The sequence below is a fragment of the Nothoprocta perdicaria genome, unplaced genomic scaffold (assembly GCF_003342845.1).
Source record: "Nothoprocta perdicaria isolate Ctin4 unplaced genomic scaffold, notPer1 scaffold_347, whole genome shotgun sequence".
In the NCBI taxonomy this organism is placed as follows: domain Eukaryota; kingdom Metazoa; phylum Chordata; class Aves; order Tinamiformes; family Tinamidae; genus Nothoprocta; species Nothoprocta perdicaria.
Window position 1 is genome coordinate 117,217 of NW_020455585.1, and position 19,730 is coordinate 136,946.

General features: G+C 43.8%; 1 protein-coding gene across 3 annotated transcripts in view; it reads right to left on the bottom strand.

Moving 5' to 3' along the window:
* ANAPC1 (anaphase promoting complex subunit 1) overlaps positions 1-12,638 on the bottom strand; it is a 38,687-nt gene extending 26,049 nt beyond the window's left edge. For all 3 annotated transcript variants that reach the window (XM_026044019.1, XM_026044017.1, XM_026044018.1), the window contains exons 1-16: positions 12,426-12,638; positions 11,914-12,075; positions 11,705-11,756; positions 11,439-11,548; positions 10,680-10,762; positions 8,664-8,737; positions 7,408-7,553; positions 6,487-6,707; positions 5,630-5,839; positions 4,474-4,569; positions 3,943-4,033; positions 3,756-3,821; positions 2,768-2,905; positions 1,641-1,781; positions 1,187-1,247; positions 379-566 (exon numbers count right to left, since the gene is read on the bottom strand). In XM_026044019.1, the coding sequence (XP_025899804.1) occupies positions 379-566; positions 1,187-1,247; positions 1,641-1,781; positions 2,768-2,905; positions 3,756-3,821; positions 3,943-4,033; positions 4,474-4,569; positions 5,630-5,839; positions 6,487-6,707; positions 7,408-7,553; positions 8,664-8,737; positions 10,680-10,762; positions 11,439-11,548; positions 11,705-11,756; positions 11,914-12,075; positions 12,426-12,638 (2,052 nt within the window). The remainder of the gene's footprint in view (positions 1-378; positions 567-1,186; positions 1,248-1,640; positions 1,782-2,767; positions 2,906-3,755; positions 3,822-3,942; positions 4,034-4,473; positions 4,570-5,629; positions 5,840-6,486; positions 6,708-7,407; positions 7,554-8,663; positions 8,738-10,679; positions 10,763-11,438; positions 11,549-11,704; positions 11,757-11,913; positions 12,076-12,425) is intronic.
* Positions 12,639-19,730: the final 7,092 nt, after the last annotated feature.

Genomic DNA, 19,730 nt, shown 5'->3' on the forward strand with positions numbered 1-19,730 from the left:
CTTTGGAAAACAGCAACCTGAAGTGGGACCTGCACTTCCAATCAATTAAGCTGAATAAGGATTAAAATCAAACTTTTAATGTTATGCTCTCAGTAATTAAATAGAATAAAATCTTCATCATTCATTTTTATTAGACCAAGACAGTTGGTGGTAAGCACAAAATAAATATATTTTTAATGACAAATATAGCTTAAATTATATACCTGAAATCTAAAAACATGGAACTGATTCCGTGGCATCTTGTTATTTAACAAAGATAACATACTATTTCTGACTTTGAATGTTTTTCTAAACATTATGAAACTTGAATAATTGTTRGCAGTATTAACGTAAGGTCAATAACAAACTAAAAAAAATAAAACYGAGGAGATTGCTTACATTTCGTGTCCAAGCCAATCTTTCTGTATTGTAACCCATCATATTCATGAGACAAGTTACAAATAAATTCCATTCCGAGTGATAACTTGGTCCTCCTGGAGCATTATAAGCATTGTACCACTTGACAAGCATCTGGACAGCTACCTCCTTGGGCAGGATAGATTTGAGCCCTTGCAGACATCTTTTCACTGATTGGAAAAAGGAAAAAAAAAGWGTGTTTTCCATTTTACTTCCAAGTATGACTCTTCCCATCAGTGTTGGAAATCTCGGCAGTTTTTGGACCTACATCCAGCTTTCTGGAAACTCTTTTTAAGACAAGCTACAGCACAAACTATATCAGCTGCTTATTTAGTTCAAGCTGAGCACAGTCCTTCTAATTCATCCCACAAAAGGACACACTTATTTTTCTTAGTGTTGCTCTTCTTTCACCTACACCTTATACCTACATAGAGAATATAATTTAAGCAAAACAAACAATTTAAAAATCCCACAGCTTAGTTCATTCGTGAACCCATCCTCTATCTGAACTGACATTTCAAACCTTGCTCAAGATACATTATATACAACACAGTGTAAAGACACAGTGCTACCTAAAGAACACAGGATATTTTGAAAATCCAACTGGTGAAGCACTAGGAAAGCACAATACACCTAAATAAGTAGTAGCAGTTCTAAACAGCAAGTGAATGGAGCTTGGAATATAAAATATTGAATCATTACAGTCTAAGCAATGACTAAAATACGACATTAAAAAAAGACCTCTCAAAAATCATGGAATGTATTTCATGGGATGGATGCTGCTCCATACCTAATTCTGAAGTGGCAATTTCAGGAATTGTAATCCGAACCATTGTGTTATTGCTGAGTTCCTAAAAAAAAGGAAAAGAAAGGTAAGCATTGAATCATAAAATACGTCTTCAAATCAAAACAGGTCTCCTTTCCATTGACTCGGGACTCATTTACACAGTGAGCTTATTCCTAACACTTGGCTCTTGCTCCACGAAAGACTTGCAACTCTGGATGCTAACGCTCTGAAACACTTACAATGGTTCTTGAACTGAATCACTTCAGTGAGTCAATTAAATGAATTCTAGGGTACTCTGCAGAGAAAAAAAAGTGGAGGCCCCAATGCAGGTGTGATATTTCACTGTGGCTCAGGAGCTGTCAACAATATGTCACTATCACACACGTCGCCTTCACGAATTAAGTCAATTTTGCTTTGATAACAAAGTAATGACTCAGCCTTACAGCAGAACACCTACCAAAGTCACTCTGTTGTGGACAGGATCTCTCAGTGCATGAATGAAAGTCCCAAGCTGCTGAAAAGTGCAGTCCTCAATGTAAGACGAGTCGTGAAGTTTGGCAGAATCCCTTAGCTCTGGAACTGGGGACAAAAGCACGCCCTGCAAAGTGACAGAATGATTGCAGTTGATGGTTAAGGTTATCTGAGCAAAGAGGGGGTAAAATAACCACTTTTAATGCCCTTGGCAGTATTTTGAAAAGAACTGTCTCTCAAACCTCTAAATCAGTCATTAATTAAAAAAGAAAAACACAAAAAATATGCAGGTTAATCCCTGTTTATTCAGGGGATGTACTGAAGAAGAAAGAGAAGTTTAGCTCAAGGAGGTACCACCAGATTTTTTTAAAAATCATTTGAAGAAGAAATGCCCATCTTTTAAATGCCAGGCAGACATTAAATAAACAGGTTCCTCAAGAGCATTTTAAATTTGCTCTATCAGCTATTCAAATATTTGGAGCCGTGCAAGGCTAGTTCTACCTCATGCCTAGCTTAGTCCTCAGCCTCCACACTGCACACTCATTCATCCTACTGTATCCCAACCTTGGATACATAACACATCCAAACTAAAACAGAGCAGTGGAGCAAGGGCCTTTGGTAGCCATGGATGGAGACTTTGGATATGCAGCATCAAAATRGAGGTGGAAAAGAAGAAAAAACACAGATTTTATTGAGCCATGGATAAGAAAAGTAGAGTCTTAAGGAGTCTTCACAACAGTGAAGCAAGGCTCAAAGTAACACACACTTTCTCTGGCAAAGACTCTCTCTCCATCAACATTTGTCCATCATTAAGCAATGAGAAGGGACCAGAGACCCCTCTACAAGACAGTCATGACATCTGCCTTCAGATTCCCTGCAGTTAAGAAATAGATACATCTCAGTGTTTGAAAGCTTCAGTATTTACTCCTAAAAGGAATACATTAGTGATTAATACATTCCTGCTACGACTGAGACAAATCTCTCTGCATAAAGTACCAGAATATGCATCAAATTTATAGTCACAAAAATATATTCTCCCACTTCCTTGGCAAGTTGCATCAAAGCTGTTACCTAAAACTAAATCCTTTTTAAAACAGGGTTTCCTTTCCTCACCTCTTCTAAAGGCCCCAGGTGTTTACCCAAAGGCTTGGATGGAGTGCTGATGCTATCCAAAGGGGTGCTTGGTCGAGGCATTTGGTTGGACATCGACAGGGATGGAACAGGTAGCCCGGGAATAAAAACCTTCCCCACCTTTTGGTGTAAAACATAAAGGAAAAGATATAGTTGATCTTCATGCRTTTTTCCAAGAGCCTGCTTACAGATAGAGACTCTCTGCTTTTAATCTCTTAAAGGAACTGTTTTAAGAAAAATGGCTATATGCTGAAATTTTGGAAGTTTCTAAAGATGAGATTAAGGATTTCCCAGCTTACTTCCTTTCTTAAGATGACAACACACTGAAAAAGTACCATATAGGTCAKTATTGTTACAGGCCTACCATCACTAGGAGTTCAGGTAGGGTTTCACTGAGAAAGCTCTATTTTCTAAGAGCAACTAAAACCAAACGAGAAGTACAAACTCCAGTGCCTGAGGCTCCTGTATACATAGAAAGAGCACAGAGCATCTCTCCACAATGAAAAGAAACTATATTCATTATTTGGAATTCATTGTGCCCACCTTAATAACAATCCTTTGTAAAGCAAATTTGACATCTGAAACTCTATGGCCTGTTACAGTGAAGCTTGAAAGCTTTTAATTTAGGAGATAACCTTACTTTCACTATTCTAGAAATTTTCCTTTCAAAAACACAACAAAAATCCTTTTATTACCTTAWAATAAGCTCCAGGAATTATTTAATTGTACCACAAGGTGCCAATGACCCTTCRGAACTATGTTTCCAGCATGCACACAAATTACACTTGATACAAAGGCATGACCATCTTCCTAAGTTAAGTCTCAAGTGAGAAGCATTCTACAGTAGCTTAAAATGAAACCTCATGAGATATGAAGCACACAGCATCCTGTCRCACTGCCAAGCTTGTAAGCAAAGTTTTAAACATTTATTTGGGGACAGAAAAATTGGGGGGGATATTCTGCTACTTACCCGAACCACTCCTGAATAAAGCACTAGATTTCCACTGCCTTCCAGAACCAGCAATGTATCAATGCCCTGCAATAATCAAGCAGTTTATTCAGGTCCTCGTKTTTAAGTAAAAACAAGACAATTAGATGACAAAAGTGACAAAGCAGAAAGACACTCCACAACAGACAGTCCATACAGCTGTACATACCTGCACTGGAGCTGCATCCTTTGCTTGAATATTGGTGACAGAACCAAAGATCAGCTGTGACTTATCGTTGCTCTCTTGAAATTTTACACAGCTAGAGATTTGAGAAAACAAGAGGAAATAATGTAAAAGGATATTCTTATGTCTGGTTTTATAGAAATAAAACAGAAAATTAAAGTTGTGCTGCATGTTGCAGTTACTTTTATTGGGGTTTAACCTCATTCCTTCCTCCCTTCCTTACTTGTTTTGCCCTGCTAATCAACTTATTTTTACTCTCGTAGTCTAATTAAAATCTTTAGTGCTTTTCTAGAGGGTAAAACTGATAAACAGAAATGCCATTCAAAGCACAGCAAATGCTGCCTTGCAATTTCAGTCCAAGCTGCCTAATCGCTAATGTGGTTATAAATACATCTTACAACAGTCAGATATCTCATGTTATGATTATAGATTCCATTAGCATGTTAAAGCCCAAATCTAGCCAGTRATTTTTAGAGTGTTCCCCCTTGTTCCCGAGACAAGCACGGGAATGCTCACCGCAGCTGGAGCTGGGATTCCACTAAAAAGCACAAGAACTTCTGCCCGCAGAGGTCAGTGGTAATAAACACTTTTGATGCTTGGGAATTCTTCTCTCTGTAAATAAGCCACAGTGATCAGCAGAGTATTTTGTCCGCTATTAAAGTGTTAAGGGAAGAAAACAATGTCCAGCAAACTGCTGGACCACACTGAACTTCAATTAGCAACTTCTGGCATCAAATGGTCGGAAAGTGCCACTGCCTGTGTCAGACAGTGCTCTAGGAACCAGTTTTCCAGCATGCCAGTCTCCATWCGCCCTACATTTTGGTGTGCACTTCACATGCTCAATGGTTTGATTCTCTAGTTAAATCCTAAGTGACCCACAGTCATCTTACTAGGACCTACAGTCGTATCTCCTTGCAGGCAGCTATGCCCTCTGCAAGAGGAATTACGTGCACAGCACACCAGGAGAGCTTGCTGCTTGATCTGCTACCATCAGCCATCTCAACTCACAGGCTGACATAAAACAATAGTTAAGGAACGTGAGCAAATACAAAATTACAGTAATTGTTCGACACACATCAAAAAAGGTCAGTCTAGCACAGAAGCAGGTGTGACTTTCCCTGGCCTCAAGCTGCATTTCGTTTTCTGACAATTAGAATAAGCTTTCTCCAGCAGACACAAAGAAAGAGGGGAATAATCCCTATTTATAGGGTGTTTCCCTGTCTCTTTCTGTTGGTCTAATGGAAACAGGAACTTAGCTCCAGATATACATATTAGCTCGGTCGGAAATAAGATAAAGTCCTTGCATGTGTTTCACTCCTGTTGATAGTGATGGAGAAAAAAGCACTAAAAGATTACCAAAAACATCAGGTTTGAATGCATTTTGCTTGAGGCATCTCATGAAGCTGCTCTCCAGCACAGACAGCCATGAGCCAGAGTCACASAATAGGCATAACCACTGCCTAATTCCCTTTTCAAAGCAGAGATAGGTGCTTTCTTAAAATAGATGGGTGGATTTGTCTTGTCAAAAAGATTGAAAGTACAAGTCCACCCATCTATTTTGGGAAAGCACCAATTGCAGAAAGCATATGTCAGAGCAGGCTGTCAATTTAATCTAATTTTTTTCCCCGGCAGAAATCCAGAACCTCTGAAATCCAAAACACAAGCACCTCACCTCATGCTTGTGACAGTTTCGGTCCACAGATGATCTATACACAGCTCTGGAACAATTGGTTCAGTTTCTGGGATGAGGAAGGAATCGTTGGAAGTGCTGTTTGGAGATTGGTTAACACTGTGTCTCTTCGGGGACTGGGCACTGCTGGAAAAGTTGAACCTCTGCACGCCTGAGAAAGAGTRCACTCCCAGCGCAGGGGAATGCGAGCGGCTGCAAACAAAGACATAAAACATCCCTGAAAAGTGGTTCAATAAAAGAACATAGACAATTCCTCATAAGCTTGGGAGCTAATACAGTGGCAGAGAATTTGAAAACAAAGCAACCCTCCCACCCAAACTTGAGACAGKAGCTAGTTCACTATTAGCTTTCTCCAGCAATATATCCTAGCATAGGAAAACAGTTCTCTAATTCACTTCTAAGCATCTCTGTGCAAATCCAATAGCTGGGATTGTAACAGGAGGAAAGCTAACATTTTAACTGTGTGGTCCATTCCGTTAAAAATGCACCCTCACCTGTTCTTTCTAAATACAACTTGTTTTAATAATACCAACTAAAAACTCTCCTGGGACTCTAATGACCTGCAGAAACTTCCCAGTTYCCCTCCTGACCGGCTGTGTGAGCACCCAACAGTGTCTCTGGCTCCTGCACACTAGTCACCCTTTTGCATGGCGGGGACAGCAGCACACATGGCTCACAAGAGCATCTCCAGGCAGGTGTGGATGCTGAGAGGCATGGGATACACACGGAAAAACAGAATGGTAAGAGCAGAGAAAACACAGCAACGCAAGGTGTGCTGCCTGATCTACAGCTTCTGTTCTTTGGGTGTTTTCTGCCTGCAAGGTACGTTCAGGGCTCACCTCAAAGCAGCCATGTTGGAGATGGATGGAGAGCGGGACTGCATGCTCGGCGACGACACGGATCTGCTCTGGCTGTGAATGGAGGAGTAGTTCTGGAAAGGGGAGGCCACGGGAGAGTCGCCTTTTGAGAGGCTCCTGAGATGAGCAGTCAAAGAGCTGCTGGTGGCCACGTGCTGCGGTGTGCCCATCTGCTCGGCGAACTTCAGCACTGTGTTCTGCTCCTGGGAGAGAAAACAGAGCGCTCGGTGCACAAACAGCATATGAGCAACAACACAGCCAGGAAGACACTCAAACAGCTCATTTCAACGAGCAGATACCACCTCTTCAGACCAAGCTGCTGCTAGAGGTGCTTAATCCTCTGCTCACGTTTTAGGCTACTTCAAATTAAGACTCCTCATTGAGCCCATGCAAACATGCCAGGGAGCAAAAATAGATCTTGGCACATGGCACCCATGAAGCATATGGAARAAGAGGTGGAATTATTCAAGCTATTTGCTTTTATACACACACATATATATAGGGAGTTACTCCTTCCAGCTGTGTTTTCCTACCCTCAGTCACAGAAATCACTCCTCCGGTTTGCAGGGCAGTAAGTTGTCATTGCTCTTCGTAGAGAAGAAAACCACTTAAGCAGAAACCAAACCTTCTGGTATCATGCAAGTACATCATGATAGGCAGAGCATCCTGTGTGACTGCCAGCACTGCTTAACTTASAGCCTTGTGTTTAGTATCAATAGCTGACTGGGAAACTTGGTCCTCYAACTGCAGTGCAGGCAAACATACAAACAATATGCTTTTTTTAACATCCTGTTACATGAAATAAATCAAAAATACCAGGCGTTTCAAGAGACACATGCATAAGGGCATATAAACACACTGAAGTGTTTCAATAATGACATTTAGGCAACAATAAGTTTGTACCTCTGGTTTTACTCTGCGTAGAGCCCATACAGTGTGTAAACTCTGAACAGTATCATACGTCATCATCATGGAAGGCTCAGCATTGAGGAACACAATCCTCATGGTGTAGTCAGCAACGTACTGCACTCTGGCAGAGCCAAACACACCTGAAAAAGACAGTGATCAGGTTCATTTCAATCAAGGCAAAAGGATCCTTTCTGCAGCAGTGCCTGCAGTTACACGGTTGGCTTTCTTCATATCCTCTTTCTTGTGTACCTTGGATTTCCTAGCATTCTCCTTGATTATGTGACATTGGAAATTATACTGAGCTTCACACATTAAGATCAAGTGTTAAGCATTTGGATACCAGAAGGCAAAAACTGATGTGCTGCGTTCACTTTTTAAAATAATTTCTTCAACAGAAGCTTCATGGGACTATCCACATATAAAATTCTCAAACAAAAACTCAGCAGACAGCCTGTTCCAGTACTATTGTACATGCTGCCTGCTGAATGGTATGGGCAAATCACCAAGCTCTCTAATGCCTCAGTTTAGCAATCTACCAAAGGAAGAGTGCAACTCAGCAAAAATCATTAATTAGATACTGATTACTTCACGAGAAACATATTTCTTAATACTCATCCCACAAACATCTAAACACAGATATACATATGTTAACTAAACACATATGGATATAATATCTATATTTGATTGCATAAATTTTGTCTTATGTTTACTGGGACTGCAGCTAGGTTGAAGACAAGAACCTCAGTTTGAACGCAAAGCATGTGAAACCTCCTTTCCCATTGTCTGAAGCAAAACATTTCACAAAGGTGCTTGTGCAGAGAGCTGGCCAAAATCCCTTGGGTCAGCTAACCACAAATCTGAATCACCGACCAGTCAAATATACAAACAACAAGTGTTGGATTTCAGAGCTTTTAGAATAGCTTGAAAACCGACTCGGCAGCACTACCATATATTCACCACAAAGACATGAAGGGAACAACCTGTTTTCTAGAGTTCTTAACTCTGTRCCCGGTAACATGCTGGAGCAACAGCACCATAGAGATAAACTTGCTCTTATTTGGATTTCTTGAATATCTTAAAAGAAAGAGCATCCTACTAGYAGATGAAGCGGCTAAAATAACCCATTTCTGAATTTGTGAAAGAGTGATTATTTGCAAGTTTCATAATACAGAAAATGCTTGTCTAATATATCAAGTATTTGATGCCATACTGAAGGATTCCAAGGGATGCATCTAAAGACTTAAACCTACCTCCAGACTTGCAGACAAGAGGTGTTACCTCATCTAATGGATGTAGCATGCTGAACATAGTAGGCAAAGGTTCTCTGGAATTAAAAAAAAAGAAAGTATGTTCAAAAATAAATTTTACAAAGCACAGTTCTCTCTTGTAGCTGGTACAACTCCTGCAATTCCAAAGCAGTTCCTCAGACCTTAAACAAAGTCAGAACGTGAAATGTAACACAGTGACATAAATCTCACTAATGGAAACTTGCTGGATTCACTAAGTCAACAGTAGTATCAGGATGACTTAGTCTTGGTTTGTGTCTCCTCACAACACTTGAGAATGATCCCACCTGCTGGCCACACAYGAGACTTTGGTTGGCCCACGTGAGCAGAGCTAGAACCGGCCAAGTTATGAGGACTCTCTGAGGCCTGGAAAAAGATGGTACAGCAGCAGGATGAGGAGAAAGCTCTTTTAACCCCAACTTAACTAAAGAGCTTGGGTTACACAGCTCCCTCAAGGGTTCCAGTCCAGCAGACACCCCCGAGATAATTTTTCATCTAACACAGGGTAGCAATCAAACCAACCACTGAAGGTGGCAGGAGCAAAAGGGTGGTTTTGTCTTACGAGGAAAGACCAAGTGAGCTGGGCCTGTTTAGCTTGGAGATGAGAAGACTGAGAGGGGATCTGATYGATATGTATAAATATCTGAGAGGAGAATGTAGGGAGGAAGGGGGAAAACGCTTCTTGGTGGTGGTCAGTGACAGGACAAGGGGTAATGGGTACTAGCTGAAACAAAGGAAGTTCCATCTGCACGTAAGGAGGAACTTCTTCACTGTGAGGGTGACAGAGCAGTGGAACAGGCTGCCCAGAGAGGTTGTGGAATCTCCTTCTTTGAAGATCTTCCAAACCCACCTGGATGCGACCAAGWGCCCYGTGCTCTGGGTGTCCYTGCTGGAGCAGGGTGGGTTGGACTAGGTGATCTCTAGAGATTCCTTCTACCCTCAACCTCAACTGTTCTGTGATTCATGGAAGGTGGTTAACTATACTCAGTCTGACAACTTTTGCAAGGCACCAGAGGGCAAGAAAGCCTGGAAAGGTTCAACTTTTCTCTTTACTAAACCACTAAGGGCTCCAGTGCAGACAGGTAACCAACTGCTACCCACCAACAATATAATCTGGATCAGCTGGTTGGCACATGGTGAGTCATGCCCAGGGGATCAGACCCCGTGGTTGTTAAYGGGACCAGAACACTTCACTATCTCAACTGACAGGACATGGAGAACACACCATACCCACACTGAACTGGTCATCCAAGATAACTTTTAAACTGGTCCCAGAATTTAAACAGGACATCTACTTCAGTTAGCCTGAGCAAAGATCTTTCAGGTGATGGCTTCTTGAACATTTTGAAGATTTCTATTTCTAACCTCGGCTTTCTAACCCCTCCAGTCTCCCCCAGACTGGAGAATCCCAGTGCCTAGAATGGACATAAAGCTCAAGAGAGGGAGCAGATATTCAAGCTGCTCATCAGCATACCAACCAACTCTTTATTCTGCCTCTCAGCTATACGTCCTGCCATGTAGCTCAGGGCCTATAACCCTCAAGTGGCGAAGATGGAGCAGCAGGGACAGCCAATATCAGGAAGGGATTTCATCTATCCAAAGCATTTTCAGCTGAGAAAAAAACATTTCTCCACAACAGCCCTTCAACGAATCTCCCAGTTCACCATTAAATTCACAGTCTGTAACTAAATCCCAGCACAAACCTTAAAGAGACTGGGTTAGTAATACCCTTCCTGCCTCCCAAGCACTGTTCCCAGGATCATCACTCCCAGCTAGTTCTTTAGACAACATAATATCAGACAGAGAGTTATGACTGTTAGCATACAGCCCTATCTTGCATGTTCATGTTGCTTCATCCAATTTCTAAGTTAATTTGGCCCTGAGAATCACACAGCTTTTCATTACTCCTCTTCAGCTCTTGCACTCATACATTAGATTAGCAGTGTACAATGCAACAGTCAAAAGCTCCTCGCTGCATACCTGGGTGGACTTGGAGGCATTTCATGTGAAGAACTGCTGCGCTCAAATAACAAGCCATATTTTGTTGGCCAGACATTTGCCACCTATAAAAATTAAAAACATATTYATTATTTTAAAAAATTAAGGGTTTRGTATATTGCATGCTTGAATATCTACCTATAGCAAAATGAGATGTTTAGGCCTTTTTTGACAGGCGTGTAATGTAAACTGAAAATAACTTATCACAGACTTGTCTGTGAACTTGCACAGAAATGACTGCAGCAGCTTAAGGCAATATRATCTCCATCTCACAGCCTGTTGCCATCCATAACTTAGCCAGCAGAATGAATCAGGTGAATATTCTTGATGTGCCAATTCTCATAGGTCCATCCTTTGGGCAAGCTTCTAATCCGCTATTTAATCAAAAAGCTTGCTTTGTAACCCATCATTAGAGAACCCTCAAAGTAACAGACATCAATATAACAAAACATTCTATGTAACACCACAGAGTTTTCATTCTTTTCCTTCAGGCTATAGGCAGGACTAGAATGAAATATTCTAACACCCAAAGTCACGCTTTAATCAGCTTTGTCACATGCAGTCACCAAGAACAGAGTTCATATATGCCTCCCCACCCCAACTAGAAAACGAGACTCTACTTGGGGAAATAAAATAAAATGAAATAAAATAAAATAAAATAAAATAAAATAAAATAAAATAAAATAAAATAAAATAAAATAAAATAAAATAAAATAAAATAAAATAAAATAAAATACGTACCTGAAAAGGTAAAGCAGCAATGTAATCCTTTCCCTCTACGCTATGCACATTTATACACGAGTTCTGCAATATGCAGATGCATTTCTCTACTATTTCATTGCTACCTGAAACTGCAGAAAGACACAGTTACATATCTTTGTTTCCTTACATATCTCATATATGCAAAATATAAACTTGTTTTAACGTAGCAGTTCTTGATGGCTAAACTTCTCAGGCCAAGCAAATACTCAAAGTATTCGCTCAGGTGAAGCAAGTGTAACACTTACCTTCAGATTTTTCAGATTTTTCCTGGGGTATAGTGAAGTCGCACCACAAGGCCTAAAGCCAAACACAACACAATCCATGAAGAACAATCTGATGAACTACATCTTCTGTATTTCATAAAATAACCCACCCTGAAGCTCCTATTGAAAACAGAGAGTATTCCCTAGCTAACGTGCATCCATTCAGCTGCTGCCTCCCCACATTTTCGTACCTGCAGGACCGGGCTGTCAACAGTGAAAGCCTTATAAACAGTAGAAGCTTGGTTTTTACTTCCTTTGCTCCAGATGACCATATTGCCGGCCACATACAGCTCTTCATCATAGTCCACTTCCTCCCCAACAGTGCTGATACCTTTCCTCAACTGCCAACTTTCCTGGGAAAAAAAACAACAGTTTTAAGAAAACAATGGGAAAAAAATAATAAGAAATGGGATTCTGATTGCTGATAATTTCTCAGTGGSTGTTTATAAGGGATTATTTTTAAAATAAACTGACCAAATGGAKATTTTTGGAAGCAAGAGAAAAGCAGAAGAAGGGGAAGGTGATGGATGAGGCAGACCAGGGGGCTCGTTCCCTGCCTGTGTCCCCAGTGCCCATCTGCAGTCCCCATATATATATATACACACATGTGTGTATATATATATATCCCGGTGCCCTTTAGCGGTCCCCATATATATATATTATATTTATATATAAATACAGAGGGGGGTGTATGGCCGGGTACCCTGCGCTTCTCGTGGATGGTGACCTCCTGCAGGGAGCCCACGAGGCCGGCGGCGCCGTCGGAGGCGCCGAGCTCGGAGGCGGGCTGCAGGCGCCGCAGCTGCAGGCTCAGGGCGTGCGGGTGGCGCTCGCAGTGCTGGCGGCCGCAAGGCGCGAACTCCTGCAGGTCGCCCGCCGCAATCATCCTCGCCCTCTCCTCACGCTTGCCCGACATGGGGGCCCGATATCAACATTATCTCCGCAGCGGGGACGAGGCGCGCGGCCCCCGCGCCGGCAGCGGCCCTGGCAGGGCCGAGGCGGCTCCGGCGGCGGCGGCGATGGCAGCGGCTCCCCTCACACGGGCGCGGCCATCTTGGCGCTCCCGCCAGCCCGCGCGGCGCCGCCATGACGACGCCCAGGGGGCCGGCAGGGAAATGGCGGGCGGGCCTTGCCTKGGACCTGCCTATTCCCGGGGGAAAAGGTGGAGCCTCGCTCCGAGCTTGAGGGGTTCCTGTTGGCCTTGGAGATACCTCTGTGCTTGAGGGCCCTAGAGATCGCCCTGCGGCAGTGTGCGGTACAGGCTGGGCAGAGGCGCCTAATTAAAGTGCTTTCCTCTCAGCATAAGCCCTTCACCTATCAACAGCAAAGGGAAAATCGTTTAAAAATGGGGAAACTGGGTTGCCTGGCACCCCCGATGACTTCTAATACCTTCTTGAAGAAGCGAAGCAGCTGTGGCTCATGAGGGGGTCCAGCTCGTGGCTGGCTGGGGCATAGGAGACGGAGGATAGGAGCAAGATGCTCCTATCCAGGGCAAAGAGAGCCAAGATAAACTACAGTGATGGATACAAGGAGTTAAAGTATCCCTGTTAACCTGAGTGCTCCCAAAGAAGGGAAGGATGGCACTTTAAAGACAAAATGCAACATACCTATAACATACCTGTATAAACCTATACAAAGGGCTGACAGGCCCTTCCAGAGCCCTGCTACCCTGCAGGCATCAACAGGCAGGTTGTGCAGTCCCATTCCCAAATTCCAGATGCTTAGGTGATCAGCACAGCTCCAGGGAAGTCAGAGCTCCCCTGACTTAYGCCAGCTGAAAAGCTCTTCTCTCCCCTGGGGTGCCAAAGGGGCTGCATTATCCACAGTCACTCCTGAATCCATGCAGAGGCAGCTTGCAACTTCTGGAAAAGCGAAGGCTGAGGATGCTGGAAGCTTCACAGCTGCACCTCTGTCCACCAGCACTAGGTGTCAGGCTGTTAGCGTGGCTTTCTGTATGAGAACAGATGATTTTCCCATGCTCCAAAGGAAYGGTGCACTTGCCTGCATTTATAAATAACCAGATGTCACCTCTGTGTAACTAGAGCGTTTTCATTTCCAACACCAAGTGGAAAAAATCAACAACCGAGTTCTGCCTTCATTGCTGTATCACTGGACAAGATGCAGAAATAGTTCTCTGGGATTTGGCGTGCACTTAGCTGCCAAAATCTAGTAGGCAAAATCAGATTATAGATATTCTGCTAAGAACAAGTTATATCTGTACAGTCATCACCATCCTGTGAGCACTGTAACAAATACAAGGAACTCTCCGTACCAAGCCAGCATGCCCAGAGGAAACAAGTCCAGCCTGTTGCATTTTCAATCATTTGTACTTTGTAATATGAGTTCCTCTCTTTRACTTCATAAATATGAGCTCCTCTCTAACTTTATAATTATTTATTACTATTTATATATTACTATTTATTATTACTATTTATAATAGCACACCTAAACAAGAGGGTGCCAGTGGCCACATGGCTACAGAAGCTCCATTCATATCAAAGTAGTGGAGCAGAGAAGAGTTTTTTCTTTTCCTTAGCACCTGTATGAAGTGTGAAGGGACTGAGAAAGGCACAGTCATTTATTTCTTTTTCAATTACAGACTCTTGGGTGCTGCATTTGTTTAAGRGGCAATAATCAAAAGAGAAAGAACAAAACATTTAAGAAATATCCTGTCATGAACTGGAAGATATCAGTTTGACATGAGAAATCAAAAGCAGGAGAAGCTGAGGAAGCGTTGAAAGCATGTTTGAGCCTATAAGTCAAACAAGTGGTTTTGAGAATCCTTAGTTCAAGTCATGACAATAACCAGAATCATTTTCTCAGAACCGAGAAGCCTGCTGGGGAAAACCAGGCTGAGCAGAAGTGGTAAGAGTTCACCAGCCTGCAAAGTGCTTTCAAATTGTGTCATGACTTCTGRCACGAAGAGAGCCAGAAGAAATGGCAGTCTGGATCTCCAAACAACCCAGTTTCCATATGGAGGCAGATGGGAGTGTCTGCACCGATACACATGTGAAATACAAGCAGCAATTTGGTGGGCATGGAAGAATGTACAGGACTCAAAGCTAAGAAAGCTTTAGCCAGCATCCAGCCTTTGGAGAGGGCTTCTGCTTTTGCAAAGCTATCTGCAGAGCAGGAGAAATTATCATCAGAAGAAACAACCCAAACAAGGGACAGAATGTGCCCAGTTAAGAGACAYAGCATGCACAATGTGCCCGAAGAAAGCACGAAAAAAACGACTATTTTAGTAGCAGGAAAATACATTTAGTTTTCACCATGTAATTTGCTCAAGAGCTGCATCCTGTGACTAGGATACAATATTTAACACAAACTAGGTATCTACCTTGAGCTAAAAATACATTGCTAAAATAGCTTGCTATTTAAAAGAACAGAAGTTCCTGTAAATAGAAAGCAAAACAAAACAAAAAAGAACTCATATAAGAGGAAGCAGAATAAAAAAAGGAAAGAAGAGATTTAACAAAAGGAAAATGAAAATACAGAAATAGTAAGTGGTAAAAGCAGATAACATCTCATAACCCAATTACTATGAGTTGCATTTCTGCTAAATGATCTGGTTTCATACATGGCACATTGATTCCAAAGTCTCTGAATGGTCTGGTGAAGAAGTGTTGTCGATGCTGTGAAATGAAATTGCACTAAGACTGAAACATCAAATTCTGGCACCACTTGGGTGAACTCATATAATATTTGCTGAGGTACAGATTAGAAGCAACCTGGTAAGCCCCATGGAGCTCTTGATGTTACCGAGTGGGGATGAAGCAGCAGGAGGCCTATGATGATAGAGATCTGTGTCTTTGCACCCACAAGCAGGACTCTGCATGTGTGTATGTGTTCATTTCTGTGCATATTTATACAAACACAGTAGCAARTTTAGACTCAAGGGACACTGGCCCCTTTTCAGTAAGTCCTGGACATGTCATGTAGACAAGACAGTCTTTGTGTTGGGTGAAACAGARACTCAGAAACCACTGTTGTCTGTACAGGTTTATAGACACCCCCCCCTTCTTTGGAGACCGTACTCACCAGTGTGGTCTGTGCTGTACTCTATTACCTGGAGAGCTGCAAGCACAACTGGTTCAGCTGGTTCAGAAGCATATCTGGGCACTCAGACAAGTCAGGCAGCTTTGCTTTTCTTCTCTGATGAACAAAAATTCTCCCTTTAATTCAGTCCCTTTGATAGCAGTAGTTTATTTTCCTCTTCCACTTCCCAGGAAGGGCTGTGAGGTGTTTTTCAGAGACTGTTGGCTGCTTCCCAGCCCTAAAAGGAAAGGCCACTGGAGACAGTTAGAACAAGAGATGATATTGGAGGTCTTGTGAGTTTGACAACACGGTTACTTTGAGATCCCAAACTTTCCCTGCTTGAGTGCAGCTTCCTGGCATATATTGAGTTTGGGCTCTGGAACATGGAAATGCTTCATCTTCTCCTGGCCTTGGAGATAAGGCCATCTAATCTAAAACAATTAATTGCCCAGAGCTCTGCTCTCAGAAACGACCTGAGAAAACCCAGATCATTCTGAACAAACATTTAATGCAGGTGCTCCGCTATCTTCCCATGATACCTGTAGGAATCAGGCTACAGAAGTGGTCAGACATTCCCAGGGCAGCCCTTGCTGGCTGGCTGGCTGCTTCCCTTTTGTATAATGGTCTCAGTGTGAGACTGTTTCTTCTGGTCCCTGCTGGTTCCTCTGTCTTCATGCACTAGCTGTCATATTCATGTCAAGCTGTGCCCAAAGGAACCGAAATCTTACTGAGCACCAGCACCAGACACCAGTTTGCACCAGTGCTGGTAGAAACCAACCTACTGTAAATAAGCGACCCCTATTAAGGGATTTTTAAGAGCTGTTAAAATCCTCTTTAGGTGCACAAGTGTTTTCTTTGTTTGTTTGTCTTTCCTCTTTTGTTTTGTAAAAATTGCCTCGTTTTCCCCTCCCTAATTGAAATACATGTTAGCAGGGTCAGTTACATGATGTGGTCCCTAAGGGAGGGACCCTCCACTCCATGGAGTTTCCACTCCATTCCCACAACARCGCTTCTGTCGCCTTCTTCCCAAATAGCACCAAGTCAGGAGCAATGCGAAGCCTACCCAGATGAAGGAGGACCCCCAAATGACAGGCTCATATTTTGATTTCCAAGAGCCAGCCCGAAAAGACGTCAGGACAAATTCCTCTTCTTTGGTCTCCTCTTTATTCTTGAGTGACATTAAATCCATGGGGAATTCACTGAAAATACATAGGAAAACGAACACTGCTGAGCTTGCAGGGAAGACTTTAACACCGTCCAAGATGTTTAGTCTTCTTGCAGCAGCTGCAATGCATTATTTTCTTCTCCCCTTTAATCTGGGCCTCCAGTGACATGCGCCCTTTCGTAGCTGCTGATCACTTCAAGATGTTAGAGGCTGCTCTGGAGTGGAAGAGGCTGCGAAGGGGAAATTCAATCTCTGTCACCAGGGCTGGAGACTACGCAACGAACAAGCAGCTTTGCAAATCAGACAAGTCTGGAAATGATTTGTTCTTTTTTCACTGAACTTAGACATTTTTGCTTCCCAACTGGAATAGATTTCAGGCTAGATGTCATACAGTTCTTTTGTTTCTAGTAGCCTGAGAAATGTACTACCCTTCCTAGCTCTCATTATAAATTACACACAAATAGAAATAAGCAGCACCAACACAGAGCTGTCTTTTCACTACCTATTTCCATGATGTGCTGATGCTTTTTTYAGTTGGAAGCGAGCAAAATACACATGTCTTCTAATAACGTCATTCTTCTACAAAGCTATGAGAAGACTGTGGAGCCCCTGGAAGAAAATTACAATTGTATAATAGCTTCAGATAACTATGTACAGAGAACAGATTTCAGCAGAAAAATATAGAGAGTCTAGTCAAGTATGAACCTGTCAAGACTGGCTGTGCATTTCCCAGATCCCAATCCTTTCCCATTTATGGTGGGTGAAATGCTGATGGTCTTAATATAACATGTTCTCAAGCTTTTCAAGCATATCCAGCCGTCGGACCATTGAAGACACATAAGCAAATAATCCAGACCAGGACAAAGATGAGTTTCTTAGACCTGCATGTCCTCTGGTCACCCTCTGCCACCTGGCCCATCTAATCCAGTGTGGAGCACATCCTGCATTTCTCCATAGTGGTGTGGAAGCTTGAATGCCTTGGGCCAACTGATCAAAGATCAGTGGGGATCCTTAGCCAAGGGACACGGTTTGGGGGAAAAAAGGGCTTGATTCTCAAAGACTTGTATGTTGTCAAAGTTTCATCTTCCCCAGAAAGAATGAAAAGTAAAAAGACTCTTTCCAAATATCCAGAAAGTTCTGCATTTCATTTCAGTGCCATCAGGAGACACTTGTTCTCATTGCATCTTCCCTTACATCGAAGGACCTACGTTGCACACTGGTTTCACAGAATCACGGAATCACAGAAWGGTTGAGGTTGAAAGGGACCTCTAGAGATCATCTAGCCCAATCCTCTGCTCCAGCAGGGACACCTAAAGCACRGGGSACATGGTCACATCCAGGCGGGTTTGGGAGATCTCCAGAGAAAGAGACTCCAAAGCCTCCCTGCGCAGCCTGTTCCAGGACTCTGGCACCCTCACAGTGAAGAAGTTCCTCCTCACATGGAGATGGAACTGCCTGAGTTTCAGTTTGTACCYATTACCTCTTGTTCTGTCACTGGCCACCACCGAGAAGAGTTTACATCCTCTTTACATTCTCCCCTTAGGTACTTGTACCTATTGATCAGATCTCCTCTCAATCTTCTCTTCTCCAGACTAAACAGGCCCAGCTCGCTTAGTCTTTCCTCATAAAATAGATGCTCTTGTCCCTTAATCATCTTTGTTGCTCTGTGCTGGACCCTCTCTAGAACATTCATATCCCTCTTGTCCTGGGGAGCCCAGAACTGCCCCTAATACTCCAGGTGTGGCCTCACCAGAGCTGAACAGAGGGGCAGGATCCCCTCCCTTGACCTGCTGGCAACGCTCCTCCTGATGCAGCCAGGATCCCATTGGCCTTCTTGGCCACGAGGGCACACTGCTGACTCATGGTTAACTTGGTGTCCACCAGGACTCCCAGGTCCCTCTCTGCGAAGCTGCCCTTCATCAGGTCGACCCCTAATCTGTGCTGGTGCCTGGGGTTATTCCTCCCCAGGTGCAGGACCCTGCACTTGTCCTTGTTGAACCTCATGAGGTTCCTCTCTGCCCACCTCTCCAGCCTGTCCAGGTCCCTCTGGATGGYAGCACAGCCCTCCGGAGCGTCGGCCACTCCACCCAGCTTGGTGTCATCTGCAAACTTGCTCACTGGCCACAGGCCTCCAGCTGGACTGGGCCCCATTTATCACCACCCTCTGGGCTCTGCATCCAGCCAGTTCTCAGCCCACCTCTCTGTCCTCCGGCTTCTTTCTCCTGCTCCTTTTCTAATTACTGCCTGTCTATCCGTGTCTGCTCTTGTCCTGCTCGTCTCGTCGAGGAGAATGGAAAGGACCTGATGAAAGCCACAGACCTTCTTTCATCATACCCGTTCTGCCCAGGCTGTAGCACAGGGTGAGGGTGCGGGGTGTCCCTGTGTCCTGGTCCAGGGTGTCCCCGTGTCCCTCTCGTGGTCCCTGTATCCCAGTGCCACCCTTGTGGTGTCCGTGCCGCTGTGCAGGGTGTCCCCGTGTCCTGGTGTGGGGTGTCCCCGTGTTGTAGTGCCGGGTGCCCCTGGGCCCCGTGCGGGGTGTCCCCGTGTCCCGGTGCCCTCCTCATGGTGCCCATGTTCTGGTGCCAAGTGTCCCAGTGCCCCCGTGCAGGGTGTCCCCGTGCCCCAGAGTGGGGTGTTGCCGTGTCCCGGTTCAGGGTGTTCCCGTGTCCCTGTGGGGGTGTCCCTGTGTCCCAGTGCCCCCCCCCCCTCGGTGCCCATGTCCTAGTGCCAGGTGTCTGCATGTCCTGGTGGGCTGTCCTTGTGTCCTGGTTCAGGGTGTCCCCGTGTCCCAGTGGGGGTGTCGCC